We start from the raw sequence: 18,683 nt of genomic DNA, 5'->3' as shown, positions 1-18,683 counted from the left end.
CAGTGTCTGTATGATACTGCTGTGGGCGCAGAGTTGTCAGTTTTGAACATGCAGAGAGGGCTTCCAGGAGCTGTGTGTTCCTCCAACATTGCGGCCGCAGGATGCTGCCATCGCTGGGGCAACTCTGTCATGAATAGTGACAGTTTATACTAGTTTATACTGGTATGAAGCAATGACGGTAGAAGTTTATACAGCTCTCTGTCTGTGCAGAAAACACGAGTAGAATGAAAACTGAATAAAACAGCATAGCAATGGTTAATGCTTTATATAGAATACATTTAAAAAATGGAATATGCACATTGGCTAAACTATCTTCATGGTTTTGAGTTCATTAGGGAAACCCGTGTGGTACAACAGTGTATTTTTGTACAGGGGCCCCTTTGCCTTGTGTTTTCCGAGGCATGCTGTACAGTAAATCCCCCCGGCTGTAACGGGGCATTAGCACATCCGCTGGAACAATAGTGACCGCAAGGAGCTGACGCATAATCATTCAATTAGCCGGCTAACGGAGGTCAGTGGATCACGACACCCTGGCACTGGACTTCACTGACTTATTCACTTATCAAATTAGCACCAGAAGCACCAGAGTGAATGTGGGCAGGGCTGTGGTGCTGCAACCACACGCATGCCCAACACAACATAACACAAGCATTAGGAAACATTTAACACAAACACTCGTGCATGTTTGTCTCATTATTCAACCACGAAAGCATTAAAGTCTGCTCTTTATATTCGTAATTAGTACGTTTGCACACAGCTAAGCCAATTCCAATGTTGCATTCATTCTTATCTTATTGCCATTAGCCTCAATAAAGAAATAAATGCAAGATGTATACTCAAATGGAGGAATAGAAGGACACTTTATGTGTACGTAAAGCCCTGATTATGATTAGTGATGACTAATACCATGCATGATCGTGCCAAATGTCTGACTCTCACCTTCAGCAAGTTTGCTTTAGTCCGCTGTATGGCACAAACACACTCACATAAACTAGTTTACTTTTCCAGAGCATGCGTTTCTTCTTTCATCGCTGTAAATACTATATATCGAAACTAGGTCTGACAAGAGTTGACAGATATGGAGCCTCTAAAATGTTTTTCTTTCGGGCCAAGTGTTGAAATACCTAAACAGTGACAATAGTTTAAACACACAGTGAGTTGGTCAAATAATGCACAAATATTTATTCAAGATTTTGGGCTGAGACCATGTATTTTCCCTCCTCCATCTGGTTGTACCTCGTTACATGCATTCATCTCTCACAGGCCAGTCATCTGCTCCATTAAACATGTCCTGAGAAATCCATGTAGAACAAAAACATACTCTCAAGTACAACAAAACACTTGAAAGAAGAGGATTAAGTTTATACTAAAGGATGATAACTAGATTCTTTCTAAAAGTGACTATATTTTCTGCTCCCGCCTCCCTTCCTTCCACTTTTAACTCTTAGTCTTATCGGCTCTGCTCTCCAACAAATTCAAGATCTCAGAATATCCTGCTGGATAAGATGACTATATTAGCACTGACCCTCTTCACACAGTCACAGGCTGTATCTTCTTTAGAAACATTCCTGTCCAATATTGCGCCCGGCCCCAGACTGCTGTCAACTCTTGATATACTATATGCGCGAAAAATGTATGCATGTATATTTCACACTTGTACGTACGCAAGTACACATGAATGTGTATGTGTGTACAGCAGGGATGAGAAACTACGATTATCACCTGCAGTAGTGCAGACTCTTGGCCCTGTATGCTACATAGTAACCAATTCCTGATGTGAACAGGCATGTTATCATTTGCATGTGTTCTTTAGCTTGTGTGTGTGTGTGTAGGCGTGTGTTTGGAACTGCTGTACCAGCACTTCCAGCCCACTCAGGCCAGATTGTATCATAGATTACATTAGCTGCTGCAGACGGCTTGCCAGGCAGAATTGTGTTCCATTGGTGAAGTGCTTAGCAGGGAAGAGGTGCAGTGGATAGCAGTGAGGAGGAAACGTTGCATCCCTTTCAGATGGATCCTTCCACAAACACAATTGACATCCTTTTTGTCAGGGTGTGTATGCGCTGACTGTGCATCTGTGCATGCATTCTGTCCACAAATAGTGTGTAGACATCGGGGCTAAGTTGGCTGTTGTTGGGCAGAACTGTGAATACCTCCAAGTTGTCGGCAAAATGTCTTGTGTTCTATGTGTACATGAAGTTGAAGAATAAATAACTAGTAAGTAATGTATTTTTTTAGTAAGTAATGATACATTTATTATCATAGACTGCAAAATAGAAGTGGATGTAGTCACCGTGGTTCGTGGACGACAGTTTTGAGGCCTCAAGTTTCACATTTTGGCCGTTGACATGTTGTTCTGTTGACACAAATTCCCACTCCTCTGTGCCGGAAATTCAACTGCTACACCAAAACCTATTTTATTTGGCTTGTCAGGATGTTTTATTTGTTCTCTTTTCCCCAGGCCAAATGAAATAGGTTCAAATGAGGTTTAAGAGCAAAGTGCCAGACTGACATCTGGTCTGGAAAGTGGTCGGCTTCTTTGTATTCTTTAGTATTGGTATTGGTTGGCTAATGCACCTTTAAGTACTGACACGCACGTACGCACACACACACACACACACACACACACACACACACACACACACACACACACACACACACACACACACACACACACACTCACACACAGTATCCTGAAATTCTCTCAAATTAAATTTTACAACACAGACAGATATTCTGTAAAAACATTTGTCATCCAAATCGTTTTCAATCCCAGGAAAGCTACAAACATTTTATAATACAACAAAAAATATGGATAGAATTTGAATGCCTGGAGCAATATTGTGCTTTTAAGTAGACGTGGAAAGCTTTAAAATGATCAAACCCAGTGACTCCTGTCTATTTTATGATTCACCAATGTCCAGAGCCAAAACGTTGAACAGGAAGTGACATGTCTGCCAGGGGAAGCAGCTGTCCTTTAAACCCATACATAGACCCACACACGAACTCCACTCAGACCAACAGAGAACAGACACTCTGGCAAAGACACTGAGATGGCTCCATGAAATAATGAGTCACACAGAAACATAGAGATTATTTGTGCAGTTTCCAGAAAGCACGAGTTTTGAGAATGCGTGTTTTTGTCAGTTTGGGAGGAATGGAGATGGGAGGGGAGGTGCTGAAGGAGACAAAACAAGTTCTGTCTCTGAAGGACGGACGAAGCCCACTAACCTCGCCTCTCATTCCAGCGGACACACAGCTCCTCTCTGTCCGTTGTTGCTGAGGAGCCAGCCTCCTGTTGGTTTCAGCAGCCCAGTTGTTCCTTGACTCGGTGCAGATATCTAGAGTACACTTTCTGTCATTTTTGTACATATCCTCATCCATGTGTGTATGTGAATGTGCACACTGTCACAGTCAGGCGGCAGAGAGGACTGCTCTATATTTCTGAATTGTCTTTCATGCTTGTAAGTTGTAGAAGGTCTTCTTTACAAATAGATGTTATTGTGAATGAAGGCTTTGCAGAAAAAAAGTCATGTTTTGTGCAAACACGCCGTACAGCGGTTGAACCAGACTGACAACTGAAAGGGCAGAAGGAGACAAAGTCACTCTGAGCATACGTAAGCAAATTGTAAAAACAGTAAAACAGTATTCTCCCCTGGCATGTAACACTGTGGGGCCGTCAACTAAATGTAAGTTTTAATCCACAAATTATATCGCTTGTATTATACATTTTGTGTCTCAATTATACTTGTTTTGTCTCCGTTGAAATAGTCATTATTGAGGGAAAGACGAAAAACATCAACAGCTGATTCCTAACTTTTGATCAGCAGTGTACGTGTGTATGCAGGAGTGTGTGTGCACGTCCTCTAGGAGTGTGTGAGAGACGGTGGTAATAATTACGTTTCTGTTTTGTTCCCTCGTTGTCTCACCCAGTTCTGGAGATGAGCCTCGTTTAACAAGCCCTCTGCTCCCTGTCTCACTTCACTTGACTTCGCTTGTCATTCTTTTTTTTTTTTCTCTCTCGCCCAAATGTCCAAATGTGTTTTCTGCAGTTTGTTACACTTATGCTGCTGTAGGTGTCAATGTGTTTCATATGTAGGTGCAGTGTAGGTGTGTGCAGGGCAGATTGGTGCACAGAGTAGATCTAAGATGTGGGTGGATCAGGGAAGCTAGATTTTACTTTTCAACCTTCTGGAGGTGTAGCGGCCCTTCACAGTAAAAGACAAAATCCACCCTTAAACACGGTTAAGAGCTTCTGGCTGATGCAGCTGTAGCAGCAATCCACCTCGCATTTCCTCCTCGAGTCTATTTTACTGCCGCTTTCATAATACCCACCGTAGATAACTGGCCAAATGTAAAAAAGTGGAACATCAGAAAGATACTTTGCTGCAGCTTTGGAAGAAAAAGGTCCATCTGAAGCTTTAATGGTAACTTCTGGTGTCTACAGACACTCAAGAAGAAATCTATGAAATATTATACTTTACTACGTTGGCTCTCTGGTTTGTGAAACAGCATTCTGGGAAATGTAGGACAAACTGCCAGTTAACTGAACAGTTCCACAATACTGTGTAACACAGGCGTCACGCAAGCTTAATAAGGTGTTACAACACGTCCTGTGTGTACAATATCCTGTGCAGCAACACTGTACAGTAGTTATATACGTCTGTCCCCACCTTCGACCCTCGTATCTCTGTCAATCATCTCACTCTAACTATATCGTCTCATTCTTTTTAAGGCTATTTTAGGGTGCTCACTGTGGGCAGAGTGTCAGCTGTTAACCGTTGCTCAATGGTGCAGCACATCCTCCATCCTACCCCTTCTTCCCGTTGAGCTAAAAAGTCGGTAAATTAGTGAAATGTCAAAGTTTCCCCACGTTATTTAATGCTGAAGTTCGTCAAATTCTTGAACAAGGAATTTCTTTATGTGCTGCATGCATCCTGTCTTTTACTGTTGGCTTCCTGAACCCCGAGGAAGATTTGTGGGTTGGATCAAGGTTCTGGCTGGGTTTGGATGCAGCCTGAGGGTTGCCAATCGATAATCGCCGCCTGTTTTATTGCCACTGCTTCCACTCTTCAGCCTTTTCTTGCACTCATTTCCGTTTCTTTGTCGCTTCTGAGTCATCATGCAGAAAAGCCAACAGGTTCTTGCCAAGAGAAAATCTAGTTCAAATCATTTCCCCCATGAATCAAAGTTAAGACGGAACGGCTGACAGCACTTGTGTCGGTACCGACGCCATCACTTCTTCCACTGCAGGGAGCTGGCCATCGGGACAGCCGTGTGGCATGTCTTCATGTTCTGTAGTGAGCTTCCTGGATATCTGACTGTGTGCTTGTAGTGAAGATATCATCCATCACTACAGAACTGCAATTATAATAAAGAAATTGTCATTTTAAATAATGTCATATGATATATTTTATATATATATATATGCACCACCGCAGTTCACTTTCAGCCCACATTATGTTTCCAATTTAAAGAAATAAATCAATATATATATATATATATATATTTATATATATATATATATATTTATATATATATGCACCACCGCAGTTCACTTTCAGCCCACATTATGTTTCCAATTTAAAGAAAGAAATCAATTTAGCTGAGATCATCCCACCGCTCATACTGGAGGTATTCCGCTACCTTGACGCTGATGTAATACTACATTTAAAAAAAAAAAAGCTAACAGCCCTGCTGCTGCACAGGCCGTTTGCAGCAGTGTGCTGTCAAAGGAGGACAGAGTTTTATAGACTGCGTTTACACAGGGAGGTGAAGAACAAACATGGCTCACCTCGTTTTTTTGAGGTAGGGTCATCTGGTGCGAGCTGAAGACAAGGCATAGTGTGTTTGGCTGTGTGTTTACACAAATTATACGAACGCCTGGAAGAACGTAGGATATGAGTGCAATTTAGGGCCTCGGTCATCGTATCACTGCGCCCTCAGAAAAAATACACTGGGATGTTCTCACACACAGATACACCTATAACCTCTTGTTCAGTGTGGGAACACGGATAAAGAAGAGAGTAAACCATTGAGAATGGAGTTCTTAAAAATCAGGCTGGATTGGATTGAAACCTTTTCCCTCAACATAATAAACTCAAAGTATCACTATTTGTAACCCAGTTACTATTTGGACACTTGGTTGCACATTTTTCTGTTACATATGTTGCATGCAGTAATACATAGATGTTGAAATGTGGAGAAAAACAACAACTAGGGCCGTAAAAATATCAACCCCCTCTGACAGCAAAAGAGTTTAAGAGACCTGTGTGATTATTCTTATCATTGGTAATGACAAACCGTTTCATCCTCCCCATCTTGGTATGAAGGTTTGCCTCCATCACAGTAAGACTCACACATGCAGACTCTCGCCTTCCTTTCGGAGTCTCTGTGGAACTCAAAGAACAACTGAACTTTGTTGCCGTGGGATTTCTGCTGCCAGACTCCTAGAATTCATGTCATTGGTATTCCCGGTCTGTCGTCTCTGCCCTGCCACGGCTCCCCCTTCTCAGCATGTCGCACGCTCTCTTCAAATATATGCCTCTGCCTTTCATCGCTTCACTTGTACCTTTCCCGTCTTGTTTGGCCTTTCTTCCTTCTTTGTTTTTCTCTTTCATTGTTCATTCTTTTTAATTTTGCACAAGGAAAGTTGACTGTCTGTTGGCCTTTTTCAGAAGAAAGAAATTCCCACTGGATTTCAGTCTGCGTCACAATAAGCCTCCGAGATGGAGTGCAACAGTTCAACCTTTGCAACGGGGTGACCATGGAAATCAACAATTAAAATCTCTCCAGATATGAGCAACATGCATTCGAGACGTAGAAGCTCTTATCTCACATGTTTGTTTTCTCAACAGAAAGGAGTACAACTCCACACAGTTTGCAGGACTGTAGATGTGGTACAGACCTCACTGGGCGCAGATTTCTGTGTCAGTCAGTCAGTGAAATCATATAGTGAGTTCAGAAAGCTCAGCAAAGCTTGGCTGTGTGTCAAATTTGATTTACACAAAGATAATAAGCTGTCATAAAATAACATGTAATGTTTGGTGAAGGTTCAAATTGGCTCCACCCCCCCGTCCCCCGTCCCCCCGTCGCACAGAGCAGAGTTGAAGTTGTTTTTTTGTAGAAACTTTTGAACTTGCGCTGCTGTTTAGATGCGAGCCAAGATAGTTGTGGAGACTTCGTATCCAGGCAACCCCCCCCCCCCCCCCCCCCCCGCACACACACACACACACACACACACACACACACACACACACCCTGCTTCTTTTGTCCTATAGTTTGTCTGTGTGTGTGTTTTTGCATATGCATGTGTTTCTAAACTCAGATGAATGGAATCCTTATGCTCTTTGCGCCTTTAAGGCATAAACTACAATTTTTTATTTTTTCGTTGAACAAAGATGATTTGATCTTTACTACAGATTGTCAGCACCACAGATAACTTGGTTATTGAGTTTAGTGTATGTCTCTGCAGTACATCTGCAAGGGATTAAGACTACACACACACACACATCTTGTTTGGTTTATGGGGGCCACACAGTTATATGGAAGGAAAAGCTCAGTGCCAGCCAAGCTACTTCAGACAGTCTATGATGCCCCCTTCTGGTCAGGACTGGAAGTACAGTTGGCTGTAGCCGTCTCCTCTCTGTACTCTCTAAATGCATTATCTTAAAAAACTTATAAAGATATTGTCAAGTTAATACTGTATGATTTGTATCTTTATAATTACTGAAGATAAAGAGAGTCTACTCTTCCTGGACAGAATGATTTAACTTGAATAATATGTTGTAGTATTGAGACAAATTACATTGTATTCCACAGTCTCTTACACAAGCACAAGCCACTGAACAATGTCACTTTGTCGGTCTGTTTGTATTGGGTGCTGTGACTTTGCATACAGACGGCCATGTAGGAAATATTCAAAACATGACCTTTTACGACCCAAGCTGAAGAAGGAAGAATTTGAAGCTGAAGATACATGAATGGCATGTTACATGGATCTGCATCTTAATGTAGCATATTCATAGATTGTCTATGTAGATTAATATCACCCAGGTTGAACACTGTCTGGTTGAAAACAATCTGGACTGCAGGTGTAGATTATTACAGGACATCTAAAGGCAGAAAGGTGAAAGGTGCTTCATGAATTATTGAGTTATTCTTCTGATACACAACCTAGTATATATCAGCAGCCAGCTGTATAATAATAATTATAATTATAAGAATGATGATGGCAATACATTTTATTTGTAGAGCGGTTAAGGTTCAACATCTATCCCAAGGTGGTTACTTTTACAGCACTATACTGAAGGGAATGCACAGACTATTAGCTATTCCATCAAGAAGATAACATGTCAAAACCCTTATTGAGCTCACATATTAAATTCATTTCTATTCCCATTTCACCTCTTTTGGCAAAATGGAAAGCAATGGGAATGAAGAAGAGGCGTCAGGGCTCAATTTTTATCTGAGCATCTGACAAACTCATGTATTTCAGTCCTCCGTTCTCTGTTGAAGAGTGCATCTATACAGTGTACAGTGAGTTGTTCTTTGGTGCCTGCAGACGGGCTTTACACTTTTCTAGTGGATTTCTGAGGAGGCAGAGGGTTGCCAGCTTGGGTTCACTCAATATCTTCCCACACCTCGAGTTGCTTCTGTAAGCTGCTGTCTGTCCGTCTCTCTTCTTTCTCTCAGTGTGTGTGTGTGTGTGTGTGTGTGTGTGTGTGCGTGTGTACTCTACTGCAGCTCACATCAAACTTCACACCTCGCTACCGTAGCTCAACACCTGAATCCCCCACCACAGGGTCTGGGAATAAAAGCAAACATTGGGAAAGTATTTGCTCTTGGCTTATTAAAAAGCCTTTTGGTGCAGCCGCACGGAGAAAAAACAATGACGCCGCGTCATCATGGAGGGTTGTCATATAAATAGTAAACTGTACTCTTTTATTGCATCCTATGAGGAAAATAATCATGGTGTCGTTCTGTTTGGCCTTTCCTGCAGTTGCTGAGTTAACTCACTGGGGACAATCCCTCATTGACTTTGTTCATTTATCCCTCTTAATCCCATCAATACTGTATCTCATTCAGAGGATTCCAGCAAACACGGTGGGTTTAGCCGTTCTCTCGGGCTGTCTTTACCTACTGGCTTAGTGTCTTCCTCTCCAGGTCAAAGGTCATTTAGCATCTTCGCTGCTCAGGCACCCAATGTGAACAGACTGACGGCGACACAAGGAGAGAGGCTTCTGAGGTTTAGCGATGCAAGGCGGGCAATCGCACAGTCCCTTCGGGGGTGCGTTGTGTGGAGATAAACACAGTATGCCCGTGTGTCTCAGTGTGGACGGGGATGTGTGTGTGTGTGTGTGTGTGTGTTTGTGTGTGTGCACTGTACTGTAGCTCAGGTCTGGCATTGCTCCAATGCGCAGGGCTAACGGAGTGCTAATGTCCCTGATGTGCCATGGTTTACTGAACAGCTAAATACAGTAGGACAAGAAGGGAGCCTTCGCCTACTTAAGCATGTCACAGCCTGCAATTTGGACGGGCTGCAACTGCTCTCATAACACGTCCTCCGTTTGCTCCCGATATGGCTCGGAATTATAAGCAATCCTCAAAGGCGGTGAATCGCCATTTGATCTCGAGCACCTGCGATTTATTCTACTGATGTTCACCTGTTGCTGAAAAGAAAGCATCCATTTTTTCCTGGGCAGTGCGCTTTGTATTGTAGAAACCGCACAGAATTTGAATGAAGACAACATGTTGATTGAGCTGTTTAAACCAGGTTAATTTAATCCAGCAGGTGTCAGTATGGTAACCAGCAGGTCATTATGTGTTTGAGGTGTGCCGAGTATGGGACACACTGTGCTGCACCATGTTTAGGGAGACTCAGCGGTGAAAATTCAAACATGGCTTTACAGAGTCACTTACAAACTATGTAGTTAAAGTGTGTCTCTGTAGACAAATGAATAATCTCTTCCTATTCTTTGTCTCCCCATTAGTGACTGAGGGCAAAAACCTGATCCCCATGGACCCCAATGGGCTCTCTGATCCATTTGTCAAGCTCAAGCTCGTACCAGACCCCAAAAATGAGACCAAGCAGAAGACCAAAACCATTCGCTCCAACCTCAACCCCAGATGGAACGAGACCTTTAGCTTGTGAGTAGATTATTGTTATTTTTCTATTCTATACTTTTGTTGTTGACTTTTTTAGTACTTTACCTGTTTTTTTTAATTTCTTCTTAATATGTTTATTGTATGCACCAAACACCAAGGTAAATTCCTTGTAAGTGAAAATCCTACTTGGCAATAAACCGTATTCTGAATTCTGATTTACCAAATACAATATTTCATCCTTGAACTTAAATGCTCTCTGGTCTGCACCTCGCTGTGTCAGTTCTCAACGGTTGAAGCTATCACCACTGTTAGTATTGTTACTTGAAAAAGTAATAATTATACATTTATTTTTATTTTTCCTTAAAATATTGAAAATGACTAATTGTACTGTTAATCATCCTACTAGCACTAACTAGTGCTGTTACAACTAGGATTAGCACAGCTTTTACCCTCACCACGAATGATAACATATAACACTTAAGTGCAGGGTTTTAGAAAGATATCACATATTAGATTTTAAATGTAATCGTGGCACAAAACTCGACATAACCATCATGTGTACCGTCTCTGTGTTGCATAGCAAGCTGAAGGCGTCTGACAAGGACCGCAGGCTGTCAGTGGAGGTGTGGGACTGGGACCGGACCACCAGGAATGACTTCATGGGGGCCCTCTCCTTCGGCGTGTCAGAGCTCATGAAGGCTCCAGTCTGTGGCTGGTAACGCTCACTTCCATATTGCTATTGACCCTCATGTTTAGTTTTAAACTAGACCGTGTGGTAGTTTTCAGTTTGAAGCCTAGCAGCTATGAAACTCACCCACACTTCCCTGCTATGAAATATGTTATTGAACACAAAAATGCTTCATAAAAGTTTCATTATTCAACAAAACAAATGAAATATTTGTTAAATAACAACAGTTATCCCACCAAACGTTTGGGTTTCACCTCCTTGAGGATTCAACTTTTGCATTTTTTGGAATTATCTCAATATATCTCTCAGATCATTTGCAATTGAATGATATAACACAAATATATTATACTACTGTATAATTCTGGTAGTACTGCCTGTATAAGCACCGATAGCTCTATTGGTCTTAGATATTAACAGCACAAGCTCAAAGAGACAGCATTAGAAACAAAAGTATCAACAGTTCAGCAGTGAAGGTGTAGAAAGCTGACCTCCTTTCCCTCTTTGTAGCCACTGAACATAGTTCAGCTATTAACTTGTTCTGTACTGATTGAGAGCCACCTGGAGCCCCACCATCAGTCAGTTCGTCCTGGAGAAGAAGAAGAAGAGATCGTCACGTTTGACTTATTTAATTGACAGTTGTGTTTGCTTTTGCCTCGATATGCGATTCATGAGGTGTAAGCAGGTGTCAAAGACCTCGGAGGCTTTACCATAAACTATATTCAGGCCCAGCAGGTCAACCTCAGTGGAAGTGGAGCAGTTAAATTGAGGTTTTTTATCTCCCAACGTTTCCCTGTATGTGTCTTCCATCTTCCCTCTCTTCTTGTCTCTCTCTTCCAGGTATAAGTTATTGTGCCAGGAGGAAGGGGAGTACTACAATGTTCCCATCTCAGAGGAGGATGACGGGAATGAGGAACTCAGGGAGAAATTTGAGGTGATGATTGCACTGAAATAATCACCATTGTCATCTGTTTGTTGACTTGAATTACAATGTCGGTGTCTTGTCTAGAGTCTTTCATGTTCATTGGTGTAGATGATTGGGTAATTCTGTATTGGACACGACCCTTCCCCACTGTGTGGCTAAGGCTGCCTATCGTCCTTTAGTCACTCTAACCTTGTTAATCCCATCCAGATGACCATGTCCTTAATTCACTATAAAGCGTTGAGTATGAGTGTGTACATGGCTGGTCCAGCCATTCTAACCTCTAAAACGAGCATGTGTACTAGAACTTTAAATTATATCAAATGGTCACATCTCCTCAGCTGCAGCTGTTGGATTGTAAATGACATTGTGACAGCTGCAGCTTTCAAAGACCTCCTCGGCTCGCGGTCTCTTGAACGTTTGAGTTGTGTGTTCGTCACCGATTGTTGGCGTTTTGTTCCTCCATCAGAGAGATTCGTGTCTGGGGTTGAATCAAAGCAGCCCACCAAACAGCCTTTGATACGTCTTTTCTTTTTCAGCGACAGCTGTCTTTTAATCTACGGAGACATTTTCTTTGACAAGACTTGATTATTCGATGCCAGACGGCTCGAGATGTTCTGAAACCACAAGTTGTTTTTAAATAGTATTTAAGGAGTTTGTATCATGAGTTAGTTAATAAGCAGGCTAATGGCCTGGGGCAGTTGTTTCAAATGTGGTGGGATTGAAAACATTTAATTTAAAATATAGATTTTTGAGTAAAGCAACTTCGTTTTCTATTACAAGCAGTCGAATATAAATATTTGTGTAGTGCTTTTCAGACTTTATAATCAATTGAACCCCGTCTATGATATATTTATATATATAAATATAAATATGATCTATTCTGAACACTTAGATTGAAGTTGCTTAGTGACGTGAAGTTTTAACCAGACAAATTTTTCCATTTTAGAGGATAAATCTAAACCTTTATTTTTTATATATAATCAGTGATCTACGATCACTCCTTATTTTCCCATTAATGTGACGTTTTTCCTCTTAATTAGAAACTCCTCAAAGATGATCCTACATGATTTATATACAATTATTTTCTCAGTCAAACGGTTATGAAGTTCACTAATGATCGTCACCTTAACACCTGTCCAATCATGAAGTAAAAAGTGAATTGTATGAACAGTACTTCCTCTCAAATGCCTCCCAAACACACACACACACACACACACACACACACACACACACACACACACACACACACACACACACACACACACACACACACACGAACACACACACTCGCACATTGTACTGTACAAGACCCTTTTCCAGCGGAGGCCACTGTTGCCTTTTCCGTTTTTCAATCCTCTGCATCGCTGTGTCCGGCGTGCTGAGAGGGAAGCAGCTCTCATTGTGCTCCTCTGATTGTCTGCCTCTCTGTGGGAGACGAGGTCTCTGGAAGAGGCTTTTTACTGTTATTTCTCATGACATTTCTGCCACGCAGAGCTGAGCGTTGTGGGCAAAAGGAGAAAGAAAGGAAAGGCTGAATACCAGAAATGTCATGGTTTGGGATTGAAACCAACTATATTTTGTAGGATGCATTATGTTTTGGTGATAAAAGTCCTAAACTATGTCAATTGCCGTAACCCTGTTGAGTTAGTTGGCCAAGCAGCTGCTATTTATGAGAACGGGGAACATTTGTTTTCAGCTCAATGACACACAATGACAAATGAAGCCAGTGATGACTGCTGTCATTTCTGATCTTCATATGTGAGAGGTTCATGTCATGACGACGGAGTACAGAGAAAAGGGGTGAACAGTAGGAGTGTTGATTAACGTCAGAGAAGAGCCCGACCTTCTATCACTTCTCTGCATTTGTTTGTCATAGGAACAGGTCCACAAGTACATAATATTCACCGAAATGGGAGGTGTCATGGTGCTTTGTGTGTCAGGGTTCAACAGCTGCTCTTTCACCCTGCTCACACACACATGCTTGTTTCTGCAACTGTGGTCCCTCTTGACTCTCCCAAATAAAAATAACAAATCACCCTCTATGATTTTAAGTTTGAGTATGTAATACATGTATACAAGTACACACAATTACCAATAGCCGTTATTTTAATGTGTAACATTTTTAGTTTTATTGTTTTCATTCGTCTTCCTAAATGTCCTTACTGCAACATTACAAAAACATCTATTTTATACATTTTCCTTTTTTAATTTCTTAAATAATTTGAAAACACTTTCCTTCATTTTCATAAAGCTTTGTGCATCATTGTACATTTGGATCTAAAATAAATAAATAAGGGATATCATGGTTTTCTCTATTCCATGGAGCATTTAGACCTTAACCTTAGATGTCACTCATACACAAATATAACATCTTTTCTTTGTCTTTCTTTTGATGATAGATATTGCAATTCTAATGTATAATACTGACAGACATGTAGTAAATTAAGTCATTTTATAATTATTTTTCATGTCAAGATGTGCAATAACACTGTGTTGACATTTATCAGGCATCATATGACACATTCTTTACAAGAATCCAAGTTTTAGGTTTTAAAATGGTTCATCCACTTGACCTCATTGTATCCTTTTTGGACTCTATGGCCTCGAGAATGAGCCAAGTTCTCTGTCCTTCCTTTTCATAAACCCCTCTGTGGTTCTCTCCCTTTTTTCCCCTCAGCCTCCTGCTCCCTCCTGTGTGCTTGGTGAGACTTATACTGTACAAATGCTTCTTCATCCCGTGTCACACTGTCATATTTAATGCAAGAGTTTCTCTCCCTCTCTCCCCTTCTTGCCCCCCCGCTCTCAGGATTGCCAAATTAACTTTAGTCTGAAGGTAGCCCTCTCCTCTCCTCTCCTCTCCTCCTCTCCTCTTCTCTTCTCTTCTCTTCTCTTCTCTTCTCTTCTCTCCTCTCCTCTCCTCTCCTCTCTGCTCTTTCCTCTCTTGTCTTGTCTTGTTGTGGTGACATGGTCCTTCACCTCTCCTCATGTCTGATCATTTGTATGTGGTTACCAAGCTACTGCAAATAGATCCAATTTACTAACAATTTCATTGGGTTTTTATAAAACACATGAAGAAAAACCAACAATATTTCTCAGATAAATGGATATTTAGTCACTGCTCTCTTTTGTTCTTGGAAGAACTCTGAAAATGTCGGCTTTTCTCTTTTACTGTACACTTTATGTGGATCACGGAGCCTTGGGAAAAGGTGAATTGTGTGTCACTTGAGAGTATATGAGCTCTTCTCTGTCTTCCCTGCTTCTTGTTCCTCAGAGTTTTTCAGAGGATTGTTAGTAAATCCTGACACTGTGCTGCTCACAGTTCATTGCTGTACATTTGTCCACACATGTCTTTGTATTCTGTACGTGTCTTGTCTCTGGGTCACTCTGCCTGTCCACATCGTGTGCGCTTACGTCATTGCTGCTGCAGGTATAACCTGAGAGTATATGGTCATTCATTTCACTTATCTTAGAACTTGTTCAAGCTTTACCTGCCTTATTTTCCTACTTCTCACTTTAGATTTAGATTTCCCGGAATTATGGACCACAGGAATATTTCACAATGGGAAATGTTTGGCTTAATGAGGAGAAAAAAACAAACAGCTGCGACCACTAGATGTCAGTATTGAATTGATACGTAATACCAGTCTTCTTATCGGAACAATGAGCAACTGTTTTCCTATGAGTGTGTGTCTGTGTTTTGTGCGTGTGTTGTGTGTGTAGGGGGGTTGTGTTTGTGTGTCATTCACTAGGCTGCTTGTGAAGTAACATCATTTTCTTTCTTCCAACCCTCAAATTGTCACTTTTCTTCTTCTTCCTACTTGAAGACTTGATATCCACACCACATTTAAAGGATCAGTGTGTAGTATTTAGAAGGATATATTGGCAGAAATAGATAGATGGATAATATTTTTTACGTCACCTGAAGGCGACCATACTTATCTGACACGCTTGTAAAGGGAGGGGTGAGTGGAAACTCTGCAACCTCACCACTAAATCCTGCACACTGTCCCTTTAAATTATCATGATTCTCATCCATATTTGTAATTTCTGTTTTTCCTTTGTACTCTTCATACCATTTTCTTGGTGGAGTACAGGGTTTTTACATGGAATAATGCACATGGTGGTCAATAGAATTATCACCTGGTTATGGTACTGTTGAGTTTTGACTTTTAGTTTATTTCTCAGTTTCTGCTACAAACTTATAAAAGAACATTTCAGTTAAAGATAGATAGATCTTACTCTCTCCTGATACAGACTTCTGCAATTATGACAGTTAACATGAGGCCAAACCTGAAACAGGTGCCCGCCAAGACGAGTGAAGGAGACTAATAGCAAAAACACTAACTTTTATAAGTATATTGACTAAGAAGCTGAATTTAATGTGGAACCTGTTACCTGATCCACCAATACTGAGTTATGTTGTGCATATCTAGTTTAAATACATCATTGACTCTTCTGAAACATTATTTTGTATAGCTGTGTGTTTGAGCTGCCGTCTGTGGACCAGCCCTCAATTATCTGTGTAAAAACACCTATACTCAAGTGTACTAAGTGGGCTGGCCCTTCTGGCTCCCTTCTCCCTGTGGTTTCAGGGCCAAGAGGTTGTGGATAACTCTGATCAGGTGTGTCTGAGGGGGAGGAAGTAAGGCTGCTGCTCGCTCGGCCCGGCCAGGCTATTCCTATTGGCTGAAGCTTACAGGTGTGCTGTGATCTGATGCGGTCTGCTCTGCTTTGCATTTCTCTGCTGCTCTCCCAGATTTAAGAGCAGACTACGGTAGATTCCATTAACCAAACTAAAGCTGCTCAAGTTAAAATGTCTATTTGTTCAGAGTAGTGTGGAGTAGTCTTATAATGAATCCTGGACTTTGTGATGCAACCCTGAAAAGCCTTTTCTCCACCAAACTCAAGTTTTTGTTTTCGGATTAAAGTCACAGATTTCTGTCAACGTGTAGTGTAGTGAATGCTAAAGTGGCCTTCATTGGCTTACTTCCTAGTGAGGTGAGATGACAGTGCTCGAAAGCGGTGTGACTTCCTTGTTACTCGCTCCGATTTAGAGTAGGATCTTCTATAGCCAGGAGGCAGTGAGGACATTTCACAACTTAATGACAATTTGTTAGAGTCCTTGCATAAGCCAAGCTCCCTGTAGCATGTGGGTGTAGATTACACCGCTGGTGACGATGGATCGGCATGAGTTTGGATCTGTGTTTGGCCTTGGCTGAGTGTGAATACTGGACATGGCAATCTTGGTTGTGTTGTTGTGCAGCGAGGTAAACATATTTGATCGTTATTTAGAATTCAGTCTCAGAAGTTGTTTTTTCTTGTCGGAGCATCTTGCTATACTGGGAGGTTACGCATGACTTTGGCATGAAGGAAGTGCATAGAAGATAATCTTTTTGCATTTTTGCAAATACAAGTGGACATGAGAGACTCTTGTATGGACCGGACATGCATGCACACAGCAAAGCCACACTGTGGCATCCTCAACTTTATTGCTCTCACAGCTATACAACTTTCAATGGGAATCAATCCTCAGTGCAGTTGTGAGACTTTTTTACACTTTGCCTTTACCACACAATTACACGTAATGACAAGATAAAAATGTCCCTTAGACATACTGTACATGTACTGCTGTATTGATGTTTTAATACAAGATATTTCAAGACTTATCTCCAAGTCTTTAATAGAAATTGCAAAAAAGGTTATGGTGCTTTTACTTACTGTAACGGTTTGTCATCCACACTTTTCCTCCTTTAAACCAACAATAACAGCCAGTACTGAGGTTTCAATGCTTTTTAATTACTTGTAATATATTTTATGATGGCTGGGTCACAGCTTATGCTGTTAATTTGTCAAAAATGTGAAGAGATGAAATGTCAATGTGTCCTCTCGTAGGGTTTAGGGGTACACTTTATCAAATTGTATCTGTTTTGTATGGAGCCATTTTTTAGGGTGTTTACGCTCCACAATGGTGCCGCAGTCTCATTTCACTCCATGCATTTTGAACTCGTCATCTTGTCTGAACAACACAGTGGAGCTTTTTGTTGTGTGTCTGTGTGTGTTACTCAAAGTGCATTTTTAAGATGTGTATCTCTTACACACCACCCTTTGTTCCCTGAGTGCAGAAAGCCAAGCTCGGCCCAGGTAAGAAGGTGATCACCGAGCCGGACGGCAGCCACTCCAGCCAGCCTCTCCTGCCCTTCATGAGCCTGAACCAGGTCAAACTCACCGACTTCTCCTTCCTGGCCGTGCTCGGGAAAGGGAGCTTTGGGAAGGTGAGGCAGCTGGGAACAGCAGAAATATAAATACACTCTAAGTGTCACTGGTAATAGACACAATGCGAGCTAAAGGAGCAAGAAAGAGTTGGTTAAACATAGCTGTGATCTTTTCCTACTGTCTCTCTGAAGGTCATGCTGGCAGAGATGAAGGCCACTGAAGAGCTGTACGCAATAAAGATCCTGAAGAAGGACGTGGTGATCCAGGACGATGACGTGGAATGTACCATGGTGGAGAAGAGAGTCCTGGCCCAACAGGACAAGCCGCCCTTCCTCACACATCTGCACTCGTGCTTCCAGACTGTGGTAGGTGAAATGCTCCGGGACACGTATCAGGAAAAGGCACTCCAGGTCAGGTCCGATTAATTCATCAAGGGGCTTTTAGCTAAACGGCTTAGTCATGAAAAAAAAGAGGGAAAAGTAAACAAACAGACCCTAATTAGAAGGCTGTGTGTGTGTGTGTGTGTGTGTGTGTGTGTGTGTGTGTGTGTGTGTGTGTGTGTGTGTGTGTGTGTGTGTGTGTGTGTGTGTGTGTGTGTGTGTGTATTGACTTTGAGTCATTCCAAAACCAGACAACACAACCTGGGAGCTCATACTGTATGAGTGAAAAGACACGTCCTTGTAATGTAATATGTGTATTTCCGGCACTCACACACTTACATTGTTGTTATATGAGAACAGACACACACAAAAA

At 41.6% G+C, this 18,683-nt stretch overlaps 1 protein-coding gene across 4 annotated transcripts in view; it reads left to right on the top strand.

Annotated features, from left to right (window-relative positions):
- Nucleotides 1-18,683, top strand: part of LOC306695990 (protein kinase C alpha type-like) — a 129,691-nt gene that overhangs the window by 72,124 nt on the left and 38,884 nt on the right. For 2 of the 4 annotated variants that reach the window (XM_079159460.1, XM_079159459.1), the window contains exons 6-11: nucleotides 9,993-10,149; nucleotides 10,688-10,822; nucleotides 11,633-11,726; nucleotides 16,310-16,339; nucleotides 17,840-17,989; nucleotides 18,122-18,295. In XM_079159460.1, the coding sequence (XP_079015586.1) occupies nucleotides 9,993-10,149; nucleotides 10,688-10,822; nucleotides 11,633-11,726; nucleotides 16,310-16,339; nucleotides 17,840-17,989; nucleotides 18,122-18,295 (740 nt within the window). The remainder of the gene's footprint in view (nucleotides 1-9,992; nucleotides 10,150-10,687; nucleotides 10,823-11,632; nucleotides 11,727-16,309; nucleotides 16,340-17,839; nucleotides 17,990-18,121; nucleotides 18,296-18,683) is intronic. The other 2 variants (XM_079159462.1, XM_079159461.1) reach the window with 1 other exon arrangement.

Source organism: Pholis gunnellus (assembly GCF_910591455.1).
Source record: "Pholis gunnellus genome assembly, chromosome: 5".
Lineage (NCBI taxonomy): Eukaryota > Metazoa > Chordata > Actinopteri > Perciformes > Pholidae > Pholis > Pholis gunnellus.
This window is presented reverse-complemented; position numbering and strand designations above follow the sequence as displayed.